General features: G+C 63.4%; 1 protein-coding gene and 1 non-coding gene across 6 annotated transcripts; one reads left to right on the forward strand and one right to left on the reverse strand.

Moving 5' to 3' along the window:
- The first annotated feature begins 1421 nt into the window (after nt 1-1421).
- Nucleotides 1422-19906, forward strand: ATP13A2 (ATPase cation transporting 13A2). Of its 5 annotated transcripts, none has more exons than XM_045804267.2 (29): nt 1422-1648; nt 8130-8224; nt 8336-8518; nt 8805-8863; nt 9041-9152; nt 9415-9494; nt 10307-10384; nt 10549-10618; nt 11406-11540; nt 11648-11714; nt 11797-11928; nt 12376-12531; nt 13034-13144; nt 13230-13276; nt 13359-13547; nt 14550-14756; nt 15251-15346; nt 15431-15590; nt 15689-15809; nt 15946-16070; nt 16777-16937; nt 17060-17176; nt 17270-17349; nt 17666-17818; nt 17910-18006; nt 18779-19002; nt 19090-19241; nt 19355-19524; nt 19615-19906. In XM_045804267.2, the coding sequence occupies exons 1-29, from the start codon at nt 1639-1641 to the stop codon at nt 19747-19749; spliced, it is 3522 nt and encodes a 1173-aa protein (XP_045660223.2). In that variant the 5' UTR covers nt 1422-1638; the 3' UTR covers nt 19750-19906. The 5 variants fall into 5 exon arrangements, with proteins under 5 accessions (XP_045660223.2, XP_045660225.2, XP_045660224.2 ...); XM_045804269.2 differs by having other exon boundaries at nt 11433-11540; XM_045804268.2 differs by having other exon boundaries at nt 9418-9494.
- On the reverse strand, nt 7923-8055 carry LOC123796784 (small nucleolar RNA SNORA16B/SNORA16A family). The gene has a single exon (XR_006780818.1). It is a non-coding gene; the product is annotated as a small nucleolar RNA SNORA16B/SNORA16A family (small nucleolar RNA).
- Nucleotides 19907-22306: the final 2400 nt, after the last annotated feature.

Here is a 22306-nt window from a genome sequence, read left to right on the forward strand (position 1 = left end):
GGACATGGGGACTCTGAGAAATAGCCCACCCGCACTGGAAATGTCATCAGCAGATGACACAGGACGTCTCAAAGGAGGGAAGCCAGCCGCATCCCCCAGGTGGTCAAGCAGCTCCACCAGCAGCCTGCCCGAGCTCAGCAAGCGGCTCCGTTGTCCCCCACCTGCTCAGAACAGAACCCTGGAGCATCTCTGATTCCACGCTCCTGCCCTCCACTCCTGTGCATCAGCAAGTGCTGCCAACATTTGCTCCTTTAGCAAAGGTACATATGAGTTCTTGCCACGTATCAGGTACCATCAAGGCCTTCCCTGGTTTCCCTTCTGGAGTCTATCCTGCACCATTACCCCCACATCGAAGTTCTAGCTCCTTCCAGCCCTTTCCATGACAGGTTATTGTTAGAGTTTTTGTCTGCCTGCCTTCGGCTGCTCCCCGTGTCTGTCTCATTCACCGTCATGTTCTCAGCTCCTAGAACAGTGCCTGGCATGCCACAGGTCACACTGGATGGACGATGGACCGGGCCAGTCCTATCCTGGCCCTAATACGATCCTTCCCCGATTTGCCCCAGACCCAGGGGTCTCTGATTCACCATCCACCTTTGGAGGTCCTTAGTCCAGAAGCCACCGACCCCAGGGTCAGGGGACACCATGTCTGCACCTGTCACAATGGGGGATGAGGCGTCCAGTGCCTGTCAGGGCCTCCATGCGTCCCACCTGTGCAGGTGTGTCTGCAGTCATGATGTGAGGCGTCTGGGGTCTGGGCTATCCCTCCGCTCTTCCTCTGGCATTTCAGACCCTCCCAAGCATCCCGGCAGAGTCTCCTCGTGTCCACACACGTCTGAGTCCCTGAGTCTCTGGGCAGGCGTGTCTTCCTTCTTTGACATTTACCAAGCCATGCCAGGTGCTGTCCCAAGTGTTTTTACGTGTTTCCTCATGTGAGCCTCACAACAACTCTATGAGGCCGGCATCGCTGATGTCATTGCCATCCTGTAGGTTAAGAAAGGAGGCCCAGAGAGGTAGGTGACTTGCCCAAGGTCACACAGCCTGAAAAAGATGGAGGCCAGCTTGAAGCCGCATGCATAGCCCTTGACCACTATGGTACGCAGCTGGGGCTGACTCCATGTGTGCAGTGCACGGAGGGGGGGTTATATCTGTGTTTCTGAGTGTCACACCACTGTTGTGTATGTGCGCGCTTTCTCTACGTGTCACCTCTGTGTGTGACTCTGTATGTGTGTGTGTGTGTCTGAGGGTTGCTGTCTCTGAGTGTGTCTCTGTGTGTTCTTGTGTCTGAGGGATGGCCGTCGCAGTCCCTGGCGCCCCCCACCCCGTGTCTGTCTATCGCGGACTGGCGGCGCAGGCGGCTCGGACTACAAGTCCCGGCATCCCGCGCGCGCGGGGCGGACGTGGGGCCGCAGTGGGCCGGGCGGGGCTTGGTTGCGCGCACACCCCGACTGCGGCACCTTCCCCGCCGCGCCAGCCGCCGGCTCCTGCAGGTGCCCCGGGCCACCTCGCGCCCCCCGGCCTTCCGCCCCGCGCCCCCAGCCTCCCGCTTCTCGCCTCGCGCCCCGCCGCGGGGCATCGCGACGCCCGGGCCCAGGCCACGGGCCGCAGCGCCGAGGCCGGCGATGAGCGCGAGGAGCCGGCATGAGCGCAGGTGAGTGCGCAGCTCTGGCCGCCCGGAACCGGGCGCGGTTCTCGGGCCGCCGGTCGTCGCGCCACGCGACACCCCCACCGCAGGCTCGCGGGCCAGGGGAACAACCCCCGGAAGCATCCCCGGGCCCGTCCCCGCCCGCGCCCCCGTCCGGGGGAGTGGGCGCCGGGCCCTTCCCGGAGAGGCCAGGAGCCCGGGGATGGCGGCGCGCGGAGCCATCCCCTCCCCGCCTTCCTGCAGCCCTGGGCGCTGTGCAGGAGGATGATTGGAGGTCCTCGGGGAAGGGGCGCAGGGAGCTGCCCCACGCCTACTGGACTCCCTCCCGCAATGACAGATGTCCAGGTCGGGGAAGAGCCTTGGAGGCCGCTGCATCCGGGGCCTCTGGGTAGTTACTCCTCTTGGATGGATGGAGGGATGAATGGATGGGTGGATGGATGGATGGGTGGATGGATGGATGGATGGATGGATGAGGTTGGAGAAGCCAGGGCTCCCGAATCCCTGGGTCAGTGTCCTGGACACAAATGCCACTTCTGATCCCCTGCCTCAGGGGCCCCCAGGGGAAGCCTGTCAACACCCGGGTCCGAAGACCACACCCTGCATGTGACCCATCCCAGACCATGTGTCCCAAGCCCACCCTTTCCAGAGTCTAAATCCCACCTGCTGCAAATGGAGCCAGGAGACCTCTCTTCTCCAGGAGGGTCTCGTCGCCATGGCAGTCACTCAGACCCCAGACCTCAGCAAAGGGCCCACCAAAGGTTGAGCATCCTCAACGGAGGCAGACCCTTCCGTTCTGGTCTCTCCCTCCCCACCCCCTACCTCTCTCCCCACCCCCCACCTCTCTCCCCACCCCACCGGAAGCTCAGCGTGAACCCTGGTGAGGGAGGGGGAGGGCTGAGGAACGATGCCCTCTGAACCCCAGATTTAAAGATCAGGTTACTACTAGCAGGTTGTTGCCCACCCCCTCTAGCCTGGCAGAGGAGAGGAGCTTCTGGCTGCTGGGGAAGCACGGCAAGGGAGGAGGCAGCCCTGCCGCCCTGGGCCACTGCCAGGTCAGCAGCAGGAAGCCGGGCTTCCGCAGGAAACAAGAGGTTCTCAGATGGCTTTGACTCCAGCCCCTCCACTCCGCAGTGCGGGTGGCATTGCCCTAGGGCTGTGGAGTCGGGGGGTTCAAGTCTGGTCTGAACCACCCATAGCTGTGCGATCGCGGACACCTCTCTGTGCCTCCTGTTAAATGGGGTCCAAATCCATACTTTTCACAAGGCAGCTGTGAGGGTGAACTAAGGGAGATGTGTTCATTCAGACCCACTCGTTGCCAGCCTTATGACCGCCAGGGACTTTGAAGCTTCGTTCCACAGTTTCCCGTACTGCAGAAAGAGCTGGCAATAGCCTCTCCGTCCCTGTTATTCAGGAGAGCAGTGCAATCGGCGTGGAAAGTATTCCCATCCTACACAGCCTGCTCGGGGCCAGCCTGAGCTGGTGTGCCTGAAGGAGATCAGACACTGCCCTGACCTTCCTGTGCCATCCCCGGGGACACTGAAATGTGACTGGAGACAAACCAGCACTTCCGAGTGTTTCGACAGGTGTCTCGCAGGAGAGAGCGCACTGGGCTTTGACCTTGTCGGGAGACTAGAGTTTTCCGCAGACGGGACTTCCTCCAAGGCAGACTTGGGAAAGCATGCTCCCCAAGGAGATGAGGGGTGTGGGATGGGCACCAGGACGCAGCTCGCAGAGGGAGCATTGTTTAGATCAGAGGGGAAGCGAGCACAGGGTAATCTCTGGCAGGGCCCTTCCCGAAGAGACCAGCGCCTCCACTCCTGGCTGCTGACCCAGAGGCAGGGGTCAGTGACACTCTGCACCATTGCTTCCGTGCTCTGTTCTGTCAGCGAGATGTGCAGGCGTGCACTCGTTCTCTCCTTCAGTAAATGGTTCCTGAGTCCCAACCACGTGCCTGGCTCTGTGGGGACGCCCGGTCCAGCCTAATGGCATGATGGCTATCGGTGGGGGTGGTGGAGGCCGGCAGGGAGGGTTTCAGAGCAACACAGACCCTTTCCAGCTGCTAGACAAGTTGGTAAGCCAACTGCCTCTCCCAGATCAGTCTTCTCACCTGTAAAATGGGATGCATTTGAGGATGGTTGCCGGATGAAATCAGATCGGCACAAGCGAGGCAACCTGCCCCAGGTGGCCCAGCACGCCATGCAGGCTTCTCCCATCCCCAGCCCAGCCCTGAGCCGGGGAGAAGCGGTCGAGTGTGCACAGGGGAGCAGGGGCACAGCTGTGGGTTCAGACTGCCTGATGGGAACGTGGAAGAGAGCCTGGGAAATGGGTCAGAGCCGAGCCACACCTCTCTGGCAGGGAAGCCGGCAGCTGCCCGTGAAACAGGCCCAGGCTTCAGGAACGTCAGCCTCTCCCGGGGCGGCCGCTGCTCACACTTCCTCGTGTGCCAGCCATCTGCTCGGGGTTACGCTCCTAGCGAGGGGAAATGGAAACCTAGAAAGGTTAAAGCACTTGCCTCCCAAAACACAGCTTGCCTGTAAGAGAGCCAGGGGCTCTGGGGAAGAAGCCACGAGGAGGGGGGTGCAGTGGTTAGGAGCGTGGACCCGAGAGCCAGACTGCCTAGATCCAGATCCCACCACTCACCAGCCTCACCTCTGCCAGCCTCAGTTTCCTAATCCGTACAATAGGGATACAAGTACCCTCTTCATAGAGTGGTGGTGAGGAGTAGGCGAGGTAACGTATATGAAGCCCCTGCAACAGGGCCTGGCCCGTGTCAACCCTTTAGAACCCCAAGGTGCTCTTTTGCTTACGCCACAGAAACCCCCAAGACCAGCCCTAAGGGCCAAAACACAACCTACCGTGCCCCCCTCAGGGAGCCGGTCAGAGACAGCGGGGACTCCAGTAGCAACTGGACCGCCGCAAGAGGTCTGTGGCTTTTTGGTGGCCGAGGGCCTGAGAACCCAGCCTGCCAGGCTGTCACTTGCCCTGAAGGCCTGCTCCTCTGCCCCCCCAGACCAGGAGCCAGAGCAAGTCACCCCCTGCCAGGCCCCGCCAGCTAGCAGAGGGCCCTCTGCTGAGTGTTGTCGGCAGGTCCAGGTCGCTGTCAGGAAGGGAAGGAAATGCAGCCCTGACAAGACTCACTCAAAAGCCGGCCGGATGGGGCCAGGCCCCGAGAGTGGAAGGGACCGCCCCAGGGGACCCGGCTTGGGGCCTGTTGGAGCCCCAGGGGAGAAGGCTGACCTGGCCTCCTACCTCTCCAGCTTTGAGCCCCTGCTGCTGGCCAGAGACCCCCATGGTTGCGGGCTACAGGCTGTGTGTGTGTGTGTGTGTGTGTGTGTGTGTGGTGTGTGGTGTGTTCCCCAGAGACCAGCCGTGTGTGTGTGTGTGTGTGTGTGTGTGTGTGTGTGTGTGTGTGTGGTGTGTGGTGTGTGGTGTGTTCCCCAGAGACCAGCCTCTTCCCGGCGCTGGTGGCTCTGTTTGTTCTGAGTCAGCCGAGTGGACAGGGAGGGCCTGGCCGGAGGTGGGGCTTGGGTTGTTGAGTCATCGAGTGCAGGGAGGCCTGGGGAGGTGAGGCCGTGAGCCCTGGTCTCCGGTAGTACCCACTTGGGCCCCTAAAGTGCAGGATCGGGCTCCAGAGTCCTGGTTCCACCATTTACTGAGGGGGCGAGGGGGTGGTGCCTTTGTCTCTCTGAGCCTCAGTCCCCTCATTTGTAAAATGAGAGAAAGGAGCCCCGCTCCTTGTGCCGCTGGAGGGCTAAATGAGCTAATTCGCCTGGAGGCGTAGAGTGGGTCTTGTGGGAGTGCTTGATGGCTGTCGGCTGCTCTGATTATGGTCATTACCATCGTAATTATGATCACCGTCGTTATGTGGAGATATGGGGGCTGGGCTAGGATTGCACAGACTCTGCCTGGTCTGATGGGGACACGAGGCCCCAGTCCTCAGGGCATTCTCAGGTGGCACGGCAGAGGGATAAAACCCACGCTGGAGTCAGCCTGCCTGGACTCGCATCCTGACACTACAGCGTTCTTGCTGTGTGATCTTAGCCAAGTTACTTAACCTCTCTGAGCCTCACTTTCTTCTATATAAATGGGATAGTGATTGAGCTCACACGGCAGGGTTATTGTGTTAACTGTTTTGAAAAGGGCCAGGAGCAGAGTAGGCTTTCGGAGGCGTTGGCTGTTCTGAAACTTCAGAAGCCCAAGTGTTTGGGGACAGAGCAGCTGAGGGGCTGGGGATGTTGTGACAGTGGCAGCGGCCTGGGACACTCTGGGCTTGCAGGACTCTGGCTGGGGAGGGGAAAGGGCCGGAGCTCAGAAATCTGCAGCCTGCTTCCCCTCGCACCCCCCGCCCCAGCCTGGTGTTCCCGTCCCTCTAAGTGAATCCAGAGACTCCTGTGAAACCTGCAGGTCCCCAGCACTGCTGCCATCGCTCTGGTAGGTCTGGGGACGGACCCAGGCACCTGCATGTCTGCACCCCACAAAAGCTGCCCAGGGGTGGGAGCAGTCAGCCCAGGCCCTCTGCAGCCCCGGAACAGTCGCTGTGAGCCTGCCCTGCCAGGACCCCAGCGCTGCCGTAGGCAAGATGGGGGAACAGAATTTCTGCAATAGAGCCACTTAGTGCTATTCCCTGAGCCTCAGTGTTCCAATCTGTACAATGGGGGTGATAGCCCTTCCCCGCAGAGGGTTAAGTAAGGAACCCTGGCAAGTGCTCAGCTGGGACACAGCAGCTTCTGTCCTCTGCTTACCCCTCCTCTCTGCCCAGCCCCCCACCCCCCACCACTGGCTGAGCTCCTCCCTCTCCCTCCCTCCATCCCACCTTCAGATTGGTGGCCCGTATCCTGGCTGCTATCGAAGGCAGACCCGACATATTCTCAGTCCAGACTCGACTTCTCAGCATCTCCTCGCTGCCAGGACTCTGCTGGGCCCTGGAGTTGAACAAGGATAAGCAACCCTGATCTGTGCCCTCTGGGTGGGGACCCCATGCAAAGGGGACCCAGAGCTCCCAGGAAGCTAGTAGCTGGATGTGTGAGGGCTGTGGAAGCTCAGGGCGCTCACCAGGCCCTGTCCCCCCCATTGTGGGCCCACACCCAGCCAGGGATAACCAGACACACAAGGCAATAAGACCCTGTGAGTGAGAGCCAGCAGGACAGTCAGGTAACAGACCCGTGAAGCCTTGAGCCCTTGGGTCTGTCTGTCAGACCAGTTTATAGAATTGCGATGCTTTTTTTCTTTTTTTAAAAAAGATGTTATTTATTTATTTGGGGGAGAGAGAGCATGAGAACATGAGAGCACAAGCTGCGGGAAGGGCAGAGAAGCAGGCTCCCAGGACTCGATCCCAGGACCCGGGAATCATGACCTGAGCCGAAGGCAGACGCTTAACGACTGAGCCATCCAGGCGGCCCTAGTGATGCTTTTTTCTTTTTACTTCAAGTCTCTCCTTGGTCATGCCACCATTAGCGGAAATCCAAAGGTCGTGGTTTCCCATCTAAAATAACCCGTTGTCTTCCCGCTTGCCTCGTTCCCATAGTGTTCCTCTCCCACTGTAAGCCCATAATCGCAGATGAAGATGGCTTTCCCGGCCACGGCCTCACTCTGAAGCACAGCCCTTCGGTCTTCAGAATCAGGCACCGCCAGGAAACCGGGGGCGGGGGGGGCAACCACGTCCTGAGATGGTTGTGACACATCGCGGCCATGGCCCCAGGATCCTCACTCACCAGAAAGCGCCACATCTGTTCCTGCTAGAACCTTCATCTCACACAGCTGTGAATACCGTTGTCTTGAGTAATCTTACTGTCCCCTTCCTGTGCTCTCCAGCATCAAAGGTTTGACTGCCTTTGGTCCTGGGACCAACACCTTAAGCTTTTCAGGGCAAGAACCCAAAGCACTACAAAGATCTGTGCCACCTGCCATTGCTTTTTTCCAGTTCGCGCGTCCAACCCGCTCCCATTGGCCCCTCCATGCTGGTCCTTGGTGTCAGCAAGCTGGTTCTCTACAGCTCTACTCTAGTAACTGTGTGCGAGACCCCATCAATGGAACATTCTGCTGGTCTCCGGAAACATGTCAGAGAGAAAGAGACAGCGTAGGTGGTGGGGAGGGCAGAGAGAGTCCCAAGCAGGTTCCACGCCCAGTGTGGAGCCCAACGTGGGGCTCGATCCCAGGACCCTGAGATCATGACCTGAGCGGAAATCAAGAGTCAGACACTCCGCCGACTGAGCCAGCCAGGCGCCGCGCGTGTCAGTTTTAATAAAGGACTCTGTCTGTACCTGGGAAATGACAGGCACAGAGGGGACATGACAGGCACAGATCAGTTACAGCAACCAGGACAGCAGCCGTCCGGGAGAGCGAGAGCGCTCCCTCCGCTCCTTCCTGACCACAGCAGCTGCATGGAAGCCGCCGCAGCTTCCATACGGGCCACAAATGACGACACTAACTTTGTTGAAAGTCAGAAGGAGGAGCGCCCCCCCATGACCTCTGTCCTTTGTGCCCACAGACAGCAGCCCTCTCGTGGGCAGCACGCCCGCCGGCTATGGGACCCTGACGATAGAGACATCTGTAGATCCCCTCAGCTCCTCAGTTTCATCCGTGGTAGGTGGGGGGTGTGGGCAGGCGAAAGCTCCTGTGGGCCCCCCAGCCCCCCCCCGCTCCTCCCCCCCGCCCGCCCCGCCCCCACCTGGGCCCTCTGTGTCGCGCCCGCAGAGGCTCAGCGGCTACTGTGGCAGTCCATGGAGAGTCATAGGCTATCACATCGTGGTCTGGCTGATGGCGGGCCTCCCTTTGCTGCTCTTCCGCTGGAAGCCGGTGTGGGGGGTGCGGCTGCGGCTCCGGCCCTGCAACCTGGCCCGCGCAGAAACACTCGTCATCGAAATAAGAGACAAAGAGGTGAGGCAGCCTGGTGCTGGAGAGGGTGGCGCTGGGGTCGGGTCAGGCAGCCCGGGGCGGGGCGGGGGGGGGGCTCTCAGCCCCATCTGGCCGCTGACTTTCTCTGGGACCGCACACAAGTTGTTGTCTCTGAACCTCCACTTTCCCATCCAAGCAGTGGGCGGAAGGGGCAGGTTGGGTGGCTCCTGCTTGAGCCCTGCCTCGTCCAGCAGGGGCCACCAGGTGGCAGGTGGGACCCGGGAGGGGAGAAGTCTCTTCCGGTACCAAGTCCACAGCTCTGTTCCAGGATAATTCGTGGCAGCTGTATACGGTGCAGGTGCAGACTGAGGCCGTGAGTGAGGGCAGGTGAGGCAGCCCCGTCCCCCTTCCCAGAAGCCCCCGCTCCCCACCGGCCCCATTCCACAAGCGCTCGGAACAAAGGGAGCAGTGCCTCCCACCCCAGGGAGGGACTGCGGCTCCATGGGATGGGGAGGGGCTGGGACAGCTTCCAGAGCTGCCCAAGAACCCCCACACCCCTTCCAGCCTGGAGCTGCCGGCACAGGGCCCGGAGGACGGCCGGAGCCAGGCGGCGGTGGGGGCAGTCCCAGAGGGTGCGTGGAAGGACACCGCCCAGTTCTGCAGGAACGAAGAGGCAGTGAGTGGACGGCTGGGGTCTGGACAAGTCCTTAAGCCTCCCTGGGCCTCAGTTTCACGCTCTATACAATGGGACAGTTGGACTCCACATTCCCCGGGCACCTCTGGTTCCATTGTCCCCAACGTCTACGATGCTTGGCCGACCACCTTAACACATCCAGGCCTCCCCGCCTCCTTCCTGCGACTCTGGCCTCTACCCCTGCTCGGCCCCCCACCCCCCCTCCTCCTGAGGTTGCCTCCAGCCTCTTCTCTCTCCTACCCAGCAGCGGACGCTCCGATACTACGTCTTCCGGGGCCAGCGCTTCGTCTGGATGGAGAGCCAGCAGGCCTTCTGCCAAGTCAGGTAGGGGTGAGGACCGACGCGCGTGTGCACGCACACCCCAGTGCTGGGCGGGACAGAAGAGGTGGCATGAGGTGGCCCGGCGTGGGCTCCCCTCTCAGCCGTGTGCCTTGGTCCCCTGCGATGCAAGCCAGTCACCGAGCCTCCCCAGGCCCCGGAGTCTCTGTCTGTAACCAGGGCATAAAGAGAATCCCCGCCTCCTAGGGCTGTTTTGAGGGGAAAAGTATATAAGCTTCGCCTGAAGTTAGGCTTAGCCTCAGGCCAAGGTGAAAACGCCAAATCAGACCTTAGGCTCTGCACTCAGACCATCTGTCTGGGGGCTCGTCCCCACTCAGCCTCCTCCTAAGTCTTAGTAAATGGGAGCTGCGTCTGCAGAGCTGAGCAAGGGCACATGGGGGTGGCACCTGCCACACGCTTCGTGTGGCTTCTCATCCCCCCCAGAGCCCTCCGTGGCAGGTGCTGTCACCATCCCCGCTCTGCAGATGAGAAAACAGGCACAGAGAGGTTAAGTCCCTTACGGAAGGCATCATCATTGTCAGGAATACTTCCGTCACTCAGTAGTAGTGATTCTTGTCACTATTAAATGTTCTCATCATGGCTCATTGTTCTTCCTCGGCGACGCGGTTTGGAGCCCGATCGGAGGAACAGGAGAAGGTTAAGTCCAGAGTCAGTGAGGGACCTGCCTCCTCCCAGGAGCTCAGTGGGCCAGAAGGGGCCTGGAGCCCCGAGTCCCATGGGGCAGGGGAGGCAGCGCTCACGCCCCATCGCCCACATGAGTCCCCCTCCCGCCCCCCGCCGCCCCCCCCACCCCCCAGCCTGCTGGACCACGGCCGCACCTGTGACGACGTCCACCGCTCCTGCTCCGGCCTCACCCTCCAGGACCAAACCGTGAGGTGGGCACCGCCCCGCACGCTGGGGACCCGTGTCTTGGCCCGCTCCGCGTGGTCTTCGGTCACCTGCCTTCCCTGGCTGTAAGACGAGGTGCTAGCTGTGTCACCCCGGAGGGTCTGGCTGCCGCTGTCCCCTCCATCTCTTCGCCCGGCCACTTCTCTTACAGGAAGACCGTCTACGGCCCCAACGTGATCAGCGTGCCGGTCAAGTCCTACCCGCAGCTGCTGGTGGACGAGGTAGGGCTGTCCCTGGGCCTCGCCCCAGCTCTGGCCTGGATTGGCTGTGTGACCTTGGCCAGGGGCTTGCCATCGTAGGGCCGCTTTGTAGTGACAGGCTAGGGCAGCTGTCCACTCCTCCGTAGGGGACAGTCACCTCAGACCCTGCCCCGTCTGCTCAGGGCAAGGAATTGGAGGCCGTGGTCCAGGCTGGGGCTGGGAGGAGAGGCCGGGAGGCCAGGCCGCAGAGCCCGGGCTTCTGTGTGCGAGAGCCGGGCTCCAGAGCCCGGGCCTTACTGCACCTATCCCGCCTTAACCCTCTGGCAGCCGCGTGAGTAGGGACACTCGGTTCATACACAAAGATCCCAAGCTTCAGAGGGGTGACGTGGCATAGGGGACAGAGGGCGCCAGTGACGCGGACACCCTAGAGGACACTGAACATCCCGGCCCTCTGAGCCGGAGGCGGACGCCCACGAGAGGGAGACTGGCTCCTGGAGTCGGGCCTGATGGAACCCCCAGGCAGCCACTTGGGAGCTGTGTGGCTCGGGGCAAGTGACTTGACCCTTCTGTGCCTCCACTCCCTCATCTGCAAAACGGAGCGTGGAATTGTCATCACCATTGGATGACACTTAGAGGACGCGCCTAGCAGGGGCCTGGCATCTAAATGCCCGTGTCCTCTTAGAGCCTAGAAGCCGGGGGCTCCAGGGATGTCTGGAGGGGCTGAGCAGGAGCAGGGCAAAGGCCCGGCCTGGGGCTGGGCCACCCCGGGGACGCGGGCCCTGATGCTGCCTCCCCGCCCCTCCCCCAGGCACTGAACCCCTACTATGGGTTCCAGGCCTTCAGCATCGGGCTGTGGCTGGCGGACCGCTACTACTCGTACGCCCTGTGCATCTTCCTCATTTCCACCGCCTCCATCTGCCTGTCGCTCTACAAGACCAGAAAGGTGGGGGGGGGGGGGCGGGGCAGGTGGGGGGCGGGGGAGGGGGCGGGGCAGGCGGGTCCCCCAGGGGGCCGCCGCGCACCCACTCCCCACTTGCCCACCCCCCACAGCAAAGCCAGACCCTGAGGGACATGGTGCAGCTGTCGGCGCGGGTGTGCGTGTGCCGGCCCAGCGGAGGTGAGCGTGGGGGAAGGGAGGGAGGCTCGAGGAGGTGGCGGGGTGTGCCCTGGGCCGCGCTGAGGCCCCCACTTGCCCGCAGAGGAGGAGTGGGTGGATTCCAGCGAGCTGGTGCCAGGAGACTGCCTGGTGCTGCCCCAGGAAGGCGGGCTGGTGCCCTGCGACGCGGCCCTGGTGGCCGGCGAGTGCGTGGTCAACGAGAGCTCGCTGACAGGTCAGCCCTGGCCATGGCCTCCCGGTCTTCCGTCCCTGCCGCCATGCCCCGCAGCACTTCGCGGTTTTTCTTTCTCTTGCCCTCCCCAGTGACAGTCCGGGGTTGCTAATCGTACACCCCTCAGGCGCTCAGGGCTTCAGAGAGGTTAGGCACCGCCACCCACCCTCCCTCTGGTGTATTGCTTCGAGTTACTAAATCATACCGCTTGTTATAAAATAATTCCAACAGAGTAAGAACATCTTCCCCGCCCCCTCCCCCCGGCTCTGTACGCGTGCACGCTGTCGGGCTCCCCCAGAGAGGGGTCCTGGTACAGGGCTGGCACACATCCATTCAGGATCGTCTGGCTGTGTCTCTGTGTCTTTTGCCCTGAGCCTCAGTGTCCCTCTCTGTAAAATGGGGGCAATGATTTCTGCACGTGTGGTTACAAGAGTTAAGTGTGCTTAACAGGGGAGAGCGTGCCAGTACTGAAGACGGCCCTGCCGGAGGGGCCTGCGCCCTACTGCCCAGACACCCACCGGCGGCACACGCTCTTCTGTGGGACCCTCGTCCTGCAGGCGCGGGCCTTTGTGGGACCCCATGTCCTGGCAGTGGTGACTCGAACAGGTAGGAGGAGTCGGGGAAGCAGGGAGGGATGCCGGGCTCACGACCCTCGGCGGGGCAGCAGCCATCTCTGCCGCTGTCTTGCTATGGGACCTTGGGCAAGTCCCACCCCCAGCTTGGGGTTGGCCAAAGTGGGCAGGGACGTGGCCAGCACACAGGAGCCCACCCCTTCGGAAGAGAGCAGCCCTATACAACTCCAGCAGGTCCTTGTCACGTCTGAATGGGACCTAGTGTCCGCAGATCGGAGTGTTTCAGCAGAAGCCACGTATCTGGATTTTCAGTGAAACAATAACCTCTTTATAGATGCCGTCCACTCATTCCATTCTCACTAAGCCCTGTGAGGACTGGGCAAGGCCTGTGGGCCATCACGAGTCACCCCAAACTGGATGATGTCTCATCCCGGGAGCACCGTGTCTCCCAACCCCCAGGTGCAGTGGGGTAGGGCAGAGGCTGGGAGGGCCTGTCCTGACCCAACCCCCCACCCCCACCCCTCGGCTCCTCCCAGGGTTCTGCACAGCAAAAGGGGGCCTGGTGAGCTCCATCTTGCATCCCCGGCCCATCAACTTCAAGTTCTACAAACACAGCATGAAGTTCGTGGCTGCTCTCTCTGTCCTGGGTGAGTGGCCTCCTGCCTTCCCCGCTGCTGGGGGCCGCCCTGCAGCCCCGTCCCATGTCCCGCTGAGTCGTCGCTGTCTCCGCAGCTCTCCTCGGCACTGTCTACAGCATCTTCATCCTCCACCGCAACCGGGTGAGCCTTGGGGGCCGGCTGGGGGCCGCCGCGGGGACCCGGGGCCAGCCTGGCCTTGGGCGCTCACGGTGCCTCCTGCCAGGTGCCTCTGAATGAGATCGTGATCCGGGCCCTGGACCTGGTGACGGTGGTGGTGCCCCCCGCCCTGCCGGCCGCCATGACCGTGTGCGCACTCTACGCCCAGAGCCGCCTCCGGAGCCAGGGCATCTTCTGCGTCCACCCGCTGCGTATCAACCTGGGGGGCAAGCTCCAGCTGGTGTGCTTTGACAAGGTGGGGGCCGCAGGGTGGGGGCCGTGGGCACCACGGCGAGGCCTCCACGCCTGCATTCCTCCGTCTCCGCGTTGACCAAGGGCGGGATCAGTGGGTGCCAGATCCGGTCCTGGGGCCGAGACGCTCAGAGACCCCGCCCCCCCGCCCCGCCCAGCTCCCAAGCTCGCCAAGTTCACGTCCGGCAGAGGAACCATCTGAGATCCTTTAGTCCTTCCCTGGTGCTGTGCTCAGCACCGAGACCCAGCAGAGACCCCCGGGATGATGTCTCCCCACCAGAATGAGCAAACTGGGGTGCACAGGGAGCTGCAGATGGTGATGGGTTTGGGGAAGGAAGTGAACAGGGTACCGTAATAGGGTGGTATGTGGGGGTCACTCCCTCTGGGAGATGGCATCAAGGAAGGCTCCTTGTGACCCCAGTGCGGAGTGGGGGTGCCCCCGGAGACATGAGGCAGGGCAGGTGGGGGCTGGGGAGCAGTCAGCACGGCTCCTTGGAGGAACAGACCTGGGACACGGGAGCAGTGGGGAAGGGGGCAGGCCCAGACGGCCCGGCCCTGGTCCAGCAGAGGCAGGTGAGCCCCGTTGAGTTCGGATGGTAATAATTCTGAGGGCACTGGGGGCCACAGTGAGTTTTTAAACAGAAAGGTGGGGCCTGAGCAGGGTCACAGTGCCCCCAGGCTGGCGAAGGAGCCAGACACGTACGCTTCCTGGCGTCTTCTGGCCCCGCGTCAAACAAGTGATGGGGTAGCAGAGTGGTCGTGGGTGGGAGCCCGAAGCAGGGGCCGCCTGACCCAGCCATAGGGTGACGGAAGACTTCCTGGAGGCAGTGGTGTCAGAGGAAGCGGGGGCTGGGGAGGGTGACCCTGGCAGAGGGCTCTCTTCTGGCTCCTGCGCTGGCTCCTGGGATTCCCATGGGCCCTGCCTGGCCTGGGGTGTGGGCGCCCAGTGCAACAGCACACAGCTCCTCCCGGGACTCATCACTGGCCCGCCCCTTGCCCCCTGCAGACGGGCACCCTCACGGAGGACGGCTTGGATGTGATGGGTGTGGTGCCCCTAAAAGGGCAGGCGTTCCTGCCTCTGGTCCCAGAGCCCCGCCGCCTGCCCGTGGGGCCCCTGCTCCGAGCACTGGCCACCTGCCATGCCCTCAGCCGGCTCCAGGACACCCCCGTGGGCGACCCCATGGACCTCAAGATGGTGGAATCTACTGGCTGGGTGAGGAGGCCGAGCAGGTCAGCCCCTGCCTCTGGGCAGCCGGGCTCTCACTAACCCCGCCTGGTCTTCATTCCAGGACTTCGGGTGGCACCTGTTGTGCCATCATCATTAATAACAATGGCCAAGGCCACGTGTGAGCACCCACTTTGTGCCAGCCCTCCGTGGCACAGGCCGTGGCTCGCGCTCTTCCTGTAGCCCAGGAAGGAAGCTTCCAAAGCTGCCTCCCAGAGAGGAGGCTGAGGCCGAGGGAGACTGGGAATAACTTGTCCAAGGTCACCCTGCAACTTGTAAGTGGCAAAGCCAGGGTTTGAACTGGGGTCTGTCCGACTCCAAAGCCCGTGTTCTTAACTCCCATCCGGTCTCCCACGAAGGAAGTCTTCCATGAGTGTAGGTTGACTCTCCCGCCACGTCCCTCCGTGGGCCCAGGATGGGCTGCCCCAGGCCCGGCCAGCGCCCGGCCCGACGGAGGCCAACCTTCCCTGCCTGCCTCCCAGGTCCTGGAGGAGGGGCCGGCTGCAGACTCGGCGTTTGGGACCCAGGTCTTGGCGGTGATGAAACCCCCGCTCTGGGAGCCCCAGCCGCAGGGCATGGTGAGCCGCGGTGGGAGGGGTGCATGGGGGCGGTGGGGGGTGGGCTGCACCGCCGGCCCTTCAGCTGCCCCTCCGTCTCTGCAGGAGGAGCCCCCGGTGCCCGTCAGCATCCTCAGCCGCTTGCCCTTCTCGTCAGCCCTGCAGCGTATGAGCGTGGTCGCGGCGTGGGCGGGAGCCGCTCAGCCGGAGGCCTACGTCAAGGGCTCCCCTGAGCTGGTGGCCGGCCTCTGCAAGCCCAAGACAGGTGAAGGGGGCGGGCCGCGGCCCAGAATGGGGTGGGCCCCCCGCCTCCGCCCCGGCCCCCACCTCCTTGTCCCCGTGACACCTGCCTGTCCCCGGCAGTGCCCCCAGACTTCGCCCAGACGCTGCAACACTACACGGCCGCCGGCTACCGCGTCGTGGCCCTCGCCGGCAAGCCGCTGCCCGTCGCGCCCAGCCTGGAGGCCGCTCAGCAGCTGACGAGGTGGGCTGCGCCCCGGGGACTGGGCGGCGGGGGGGCTCTCTGCAGGCCGAGCCCGGGGGAGCCGGCCTTGCCCAGGGTTGGGGTTGGGGGCTGGGGCCAGCTCGTGACCTCTGACCCAGGTCTGCGCACCCTGCAGGGACGCCGTGGAGAGGGAGCTGAACCTCCTGGGGCTGCTGGTGTTGCGGAACCTGCTGAAGCCCCAGACCGCGGCGGTCATCCGGGCTCTGCGGAGAACGCGCATCCGCACCGTCATGGTGACAGGTGCGTGCGGGCGGCAGGGCTGGCTCGGGAGGGCAGCTCCCTCCTCATCGTAGGCAGAGGGAGGGGTGCACCGCACCCCTTCTTTTTGGGCCCCTGCTTCAGGCCAGGTCCTTTTCAGATGTCTCATGGGTCTTCACAGGATCCCCCCAAGTGACCCTTGTCCCTCCACTTGGCAGATGAGGAAGATGAGGCCCCAGGGGAGTAGAATGACCTCCAGGCGCCCCCACCTTCCCAGGGGTGGTGCCGAGCACCCTGTGTTCCGGCCCCACGCCTGCCTGCGAGGCTGCTTCTCCAGGTTCCAGCGCCCCCTATAGGAAATGGGGGATTATGTCACCCTCGAAAGTGGTGCCGGTTCCATGGAGCAAGAAAAGATTCTAGCCAGGGCAACGCAGAGGAGCCCAGGGTATCTGTGTCCTCCTGTCCTCCCCACTCTCGAGCGCGCACACACTTTCCAGCCCAGTGCTACGTCACTGAGTAGAGCATGTGCGACGGTGGCCCTGAAACCCACTTTCCCCTAAGGCCGTTGGTGCCTGGTTTTATAGTGAGGAAGGCGGGGTTCAGAGACGTTGATGAGCGTGCCAGAGCTCACCCAGCCGGGCGTGGCGGACAGAGCGTGTCTGGCCTCCATTTTCGCATCTGCAAGCCTCAGGGTGAGGCTGGGCTCCCGGAGGGCAGCTGGGCCCTGACCCTGCCCCCACACTCCTAGGGGACAACCTGCAGACCGCGGTCACGGTGGCCCAGGGCTGCGGCATGGTGGGCCCCCAGGAGCACCTGGTCATCATCCACGCCACCCCCCCTGAGCGAGGCCAGCCTGCGTCCCTCGAACTCCTGCCATTGGAATCGTCCGCAGCTGTGAACGGGGCTAAGGTGAGGCCGAGCCGGGGTCCCAGCCCCACACCCCACCGATGAGCCCACCCCGTGTTACCTGACCCCGGTCCCAGCTCTCCGGGGCGGGCAGGGGACGCTGAGCTGAGCTTCGGGGCCCCCAGGATCCTGACCAGGCCGCCAGCTGCCCTGTGGAGCCAGACCCCCGATCCCGCCACCTGGCCCTCAGCGGCCCCACCTTTGGTGTCCTTATGAAGCACTTCCCCAAGCTGCTGCCCAAGGTAGGGCTGCCCCTGAGCCCCACACCGCCCCGTCGCTCTCAGCCCCCCCCTCCCCCCGCAGCTGCCTCAGCCTCTCCCTCCTTGCGCGCTCAGGTCCTGGTCCAGGGCACTGTCTTCGCCCGCATGGCCCCCGAGCAGAAGACCGAGCTGGTGTGTGAGCTGCAGAAGCTCCAGTGAGTACCTGTGGGCGAGGGGCCTGCGGGGGGCTGGCGCATCCAGGGGTGCACGAGCCCCCGCCTCCCCCGCAGGCGTTAGGAGGTATCGTCACCCGCAGGGAGAACCCCAGCAGGCTCTCCTGGGGCCGTCAGGCCAAACGCAGTCATGACCCCTGTTCACCTGCGACGTCCCGGGCACCAGGCCGTTTGGGGCACCAGGCGGGCAGCAGGGACCAGCCAGCCCCACGCGTGCCGGCAGGCCCGTGGAGGCCAGGGGTGGTTTCGCAGCTGCGGAGGCGCCTCACGGGCTCCAGCCAGGCCCCCCTCTGCGCAGGTACTGCGTGGGCATGTGCGGGGATGGCGCCAACGACTGCGGGGCCCTGAAGGCGGCGGACGTGGGCATCTCGCTGTCCCAGGCCGAGGCCTCGGTGGTCTCGCCCTTCACCTCGAGCATGGCCAGCATCGAGTGTGTGCCCATGGTCATCAGGTGAGGTGGGCTGAGGCCGGCGTTGGGGGGGGGGGTGCCCTCAGGGCCCATCGGCCAGCTGGGCCCCCTAACGCCCCGACCCTGCACCCAGGGAAGGCCGGTGTTCCCTCGACACCTCGTTCAGCGTCTTCAAGTACATGGCCCTGTACAGCCTGACCCAGTTCATCTCCGTGCTCATCCTCTATACGGTGAGTGGGGCGGAGCCGCGCCGGGAGCGCGTCCAGAGCTGGGACCCGGACAGCGTGCCTAGGAGCCCCGGCTGGCGTGGCCTCGGATCGTGCTCTGCCACTTTCTAGCCACGTGGCTTGGGCGATTCCCGAGCCTCGAGTCGCTGCACACAGTAGGCCCACGGCTGTCCTGTGCCAACGTGTCGTCCCTGTCCTTGGGAGCTCCTGTCTGTGGGGGAGACTGAGGCCGAGCCCCGGCAGGGATGGGGGCAGGAGTGGGACAGTACAGTGCCGCTGCTCCTTTCCCATGGATCCCCCTGACGCCCCTGCTCGCCCCAGCCCAGACCTCAGCCGTGCTTGTCACCCCTGCTCAGAGGCTGTCTCCCCGGCTTTGCCCTGAGCACTCGCGGCTCCCCCCCCACGGAAAGCAGGCGACACTGTGGGGCAGTGCAGATCTCGTACTGGCATCTGTCCCTGCATCCACCAAGAACCGTGTCCTCTGGTGACCGAGGGGCTCCGTGAGGCCGAGCCTGAGCACCCCCGCAGCCTGGGAGCTTCCTGTGGGCGGGAGGAACCGCCAGTCAGGTTTAGGTGCCCCAAGGTCAGCAGGGATGCCTTCTCCCTCAGGCCGAAAGAGGGGCTCCCTGAAGGCAGTGCGGTGTCTTCCCCGGCAGACTGCCCCCTCCCCCGCCCCGATCGGGCTGCAGGGCCAGAGTCCGACCTTCCCCATCGGACCAGGGCAGGGCCGGTGCCTCCCTGCTATCTGCCCTCTGCCCGCCCTCCGCTCCCACAGATCAACACCAACCTGGGCGACGTGCAGTTCCTGGTCATCGACCTGGTCATCACCACCACGGTGGCCGTGCTCATGAGCCGCACAGGGCCGGCGCTGGCGCTGGGGCGGGCGCGGCCCCCGGGGGCCCTGCTCAGCGTCCCCGTGCTGAGCAGCCTGCTGCTGCAGGTGATGCTGGTGGCCGGCGTGCAGCTGGGGGGCTACTTCCTGACCGTGGCCCAACCCTGGTGAGTAGGGAGCCCGGCTCCCAAACCCCACCCCTGCCCCATCCCCCGCACCCTGCTTCCCTGACCCCTGGGTCTTTGCGCCCCCAGGTTCGTGCCTCTGAACAAGACCGTGCCCGCGCCAGACAACCTGCCCAACTATGAGAACACCGTGGTCTTCTCTCTGTCCAGCTTCCAGTACCTCATCCTGGCCGCTGCCGTGTCCAAGGGGGCGCCCTTCCGCCGGCCGCTTTATACCAATGGTGCCGCTGCGTGGCTGGGCGGGGGGAGAGGGACGGGCTGCGGGGCTCTGGTGCCTGTCCGGGGGGCGGGGGGGGCAGGGGCTCCCTGGCCTGATGCACGCCCTCACCCCCAGTGCCCTTCCTGGTGGCCCTGGCGCTCTTGGGCTGCGTCCTGGTGGCCCTCCTCCTGGCCCCGGGCCTCCTGCAAGGTCCACTGGCGCTGAGGGGCATCGCTGACACCTGCTTCAAGCTGCTGCTGCTGGGCCTGGTGGCCTTCAACTTCGTGGGGGCCTTCATGCTGGAGGTGGGGCTCACCCTGGTGTCGGGGTGGGGGGGGGCTCGGGCTTGGGCCGCAGCCGCAGCCACCCCTCTGCACCCTCCCCATCCTCTGCAGAGCGTGCTGGACCAGTGCCTCCCGGCCTGCCTGCGGCGGCTCCGGCCCAAAAGGGCCTCGAAGAAGCGTTTCAAGCAGCTGGAGCGGGAGCTGGCCGAGCAGCCCTGGCCGCCGCCCACCGGGCCGGTGAGGTAGTGCCGGCCTCTCGGCCCCTGGACACTGGATCTCCCTGCCTCTGAGCCACTGCCTGGGACTCGTCTCCAAAAGCCCCACAGCTATCGCTCCGGCAGCCGGGAGGTGGCAGTTGTCGTCCTCCTGCCCCGAGTCTGCCCGGCCCAGCCTGCCCTGCCCTCCGCTGGGGAAATGCTATTGCTGTCCCCCACTTCAGACATCCCGTGTAGAGACGACAGCCACCAGCCCCCTCGGAGCCGCTGTCGGTGCAGCAAATAAAGTCCTCATGTTTTCCTGGCGCAGCCTGTCTCCCACGCAGTACCGCTGACGGGTGCCCGGCAGGTGGCCCCCAGCGTGTGCTGGCAGCCCTGGGTTTTCAGGTCCCATCGGGCCTCGGTGTCTTCATCTGATAGTAATGATGTTTTCGGGTCGAACACGTGCCTCGTGCTCCATTCAGCACTTCGTGTGCGTCATTCAGTCCTTCTTACTGTAGAGTCAGTTGTATCCCCGTTTTACAGATACAGAAACTGAGGCTTAAAGGCCACACAGTCAGAGGTGGGGCCAGATCGCCTGGACTCCAGCATCCACGCTCTTCTTTCCTACTGTCCTGTGGGGGCAGCAAGAGAAGGGCCATGCGTGTGGCTTTTACCGGGGCCAGTTCCTATCTGCCCCCCATGCCCCGCATCCCGGGACAAGTTTGTGGTCCGGTTCCTCTCTCAGATGAAAGTCTGGGCTCTGAGCCCACGTCTCCCAACCCGAACCACGTGCCCTGTCTCCCGGGGGAGGGTGGGTGCTTCTGACCTCATCCCACCAGTGGGACGCTGGCCAGGCCCTACTCTGGAGAGGCAGTGCGGTCAGCTGGCCCGGCGGTGCAGGGCAGGAGAGAGCAGGGAAGAAAGATGGCTTCCTGCCCTCCGGAAGCCCCCGCCGACCTCATTACTGGAAGCCCTGGCGCCAGACCTGGCCTCCCCTCGCAGGAGCTCAGTAAATGTGGAATCAAACTGTGGGGAAGGCACGTGGGGTGTGAAAAAGCAATTTATAATACGAGGTGCGTCCACAGACCTTCTGCACCGGGCACGGCGTCATCAACCAGCAATAGTTCAGGGTGGTAGGTGCTGGGCAAGGGGAGGCCGGAGGACACCGGGAGAGGCCTGGGTTCGAATCCCCCCTCTGCCCTTAGCTGGTTTCTTCACATGTTTATTGGGCGTCCTGTGCCCGGCACAGGTGATAGCATGGTGCACGAGAAACTTGGCCTCTGCCGGGGACAGCTTGTAACCTGGAGGGAGAGGTGAGCAGGGAGGGAACAAATCTCCAAGGCCACCGGAAGAAGACTACCCGTGTCCACTACCCCCTCCCTGCGTAGCTGCCACCTCTGCTTGGGACCCTAGGGCCAGGGGAGGGGGAAGAAGCAGCAGAGAGGATCTGGGGGCCAGCACTCGAGAGTGGGAAGCTTTGGAGCCTCCGTTTTCCCCTTTTGTTGAGTGTAGGGGACGGCCTTTCTGCAAGGTGGTTTCCTGTCCTCCCCCAGTGGGCTTGTGCCTGGCAGCAGCCAAGGGCTAAGGGAGGACAGGGAGGGTGTGCTGGCCCCCAGGGCCCAGAAGGCTCCAGGTAACAGAAGTCCCTGCTCTTCTGCAATAGACCCTGGAGAGGGGGTGGCGGATATTCATTCATTCATTCACTCCTTTGACAAACCAGCACCAGGGAACAAGGATGCATGGGACATACGGAGTTTCTGCCTAATAGATTCAGAGTGTAAGGCAGAGGCAGTAGTGGGGCGACCAGGCAGGGCGACAGGTCTGCCCCAGAGGCAGGGATGACACCCCCCCCCCCAGCCAGTCTCTTCCAGGAGAATTGAGTGCATATTCATTCATTCCATTAATGTTTACAAAACAGCTGCTCTGAGCCTGGCACTGTGGCCCATAAGCATAAACAGGGGAGGAGCCAAAACAGCTCCCGAGCTCGGGAGCTCACGTGGGAGAGGCGCAGGGTTCAAATGGGCACAGACAGGACAGCATGACAGCTGTGAGCAGCAGAGCAGAAGGGGCTGAGGGGCGGAACAGGGAGAAAGGAAAGGCTCCTCTGAGGAAGGGAGGGTTTGGTCTATCCCCTGCAGGAAGGGGACCTCATCCCGTGCTGCAGGAGGGAGAAACAGCTTGAGCAGGCAGAGGAAAGGGCTTCGTGAGGGACTGCCCAAAGGCCATTGTGGCTGCTGGGAGACCAGGCGGGGAATGGGGACGCAGAGCCAGACTGAGATGAAGGGTGGAGTCCTGGGCGGGGGGGGGGGGGGGGGGGGGGCTGTCGCAGGCGAGTTCGGCTTTTTTCCCAGGTACTTTAAAAGGGAGCCAGCGTCTGAGGTGGGTCAGGGAGGGCAGGGTCCACTTGGGAAGGCCTAGATTAGCGGTTATTACAGAGTCCAGGCAAGAGCTAATGGTGGCTTACACCACAGCGGGGGGGTGGGGGGGCAGTGCACAGACTCGGGGAGTCAGGATCAGCGGCTGGGTTCTGGGCCCGCTGCAGGGGCAGAGGAAGAGCAAGGGAGGAAGCCTGAGGGATGGAAGGATGCCGGTACTGCTGACCAGAT

This window comes from Ursus americanus, chromosome 33 (assembly GCF_024610735.1).
Source record: "Ursus americanus isolate L20-20 chromosome 33, mUrsAme1.1.p, whole genome shotgun sequence".
NCBI lineage: Eukaryota > Metazoa > Chordata > Mammalia > Carnivora > Ursidae > Ursus > Ursus americanus.

What these genes read in the sequence shown, in the direction of transcription:
- ATP13A2 (XM_045804267.2), top strand. An exon ending in GCTCCTCAGTTTCATCCGTG is followed by an intron (nt 8,225 to 8,335) that starts GTAGGTGGGGGG and finishes TCGCGCCCGCAG; the next exon opens with AGGCTCAGCGGCTACTGTGG. An exon ending in CGTGTGCCGGCCCAGCGGAG is followed by an intron (nt 11,715 to 11,796) that starts GTGAGCGTGGGG and finishes ACTTGCCCGCAG; the next exon opens with AGGAGGAGTGGGTGGATTCC.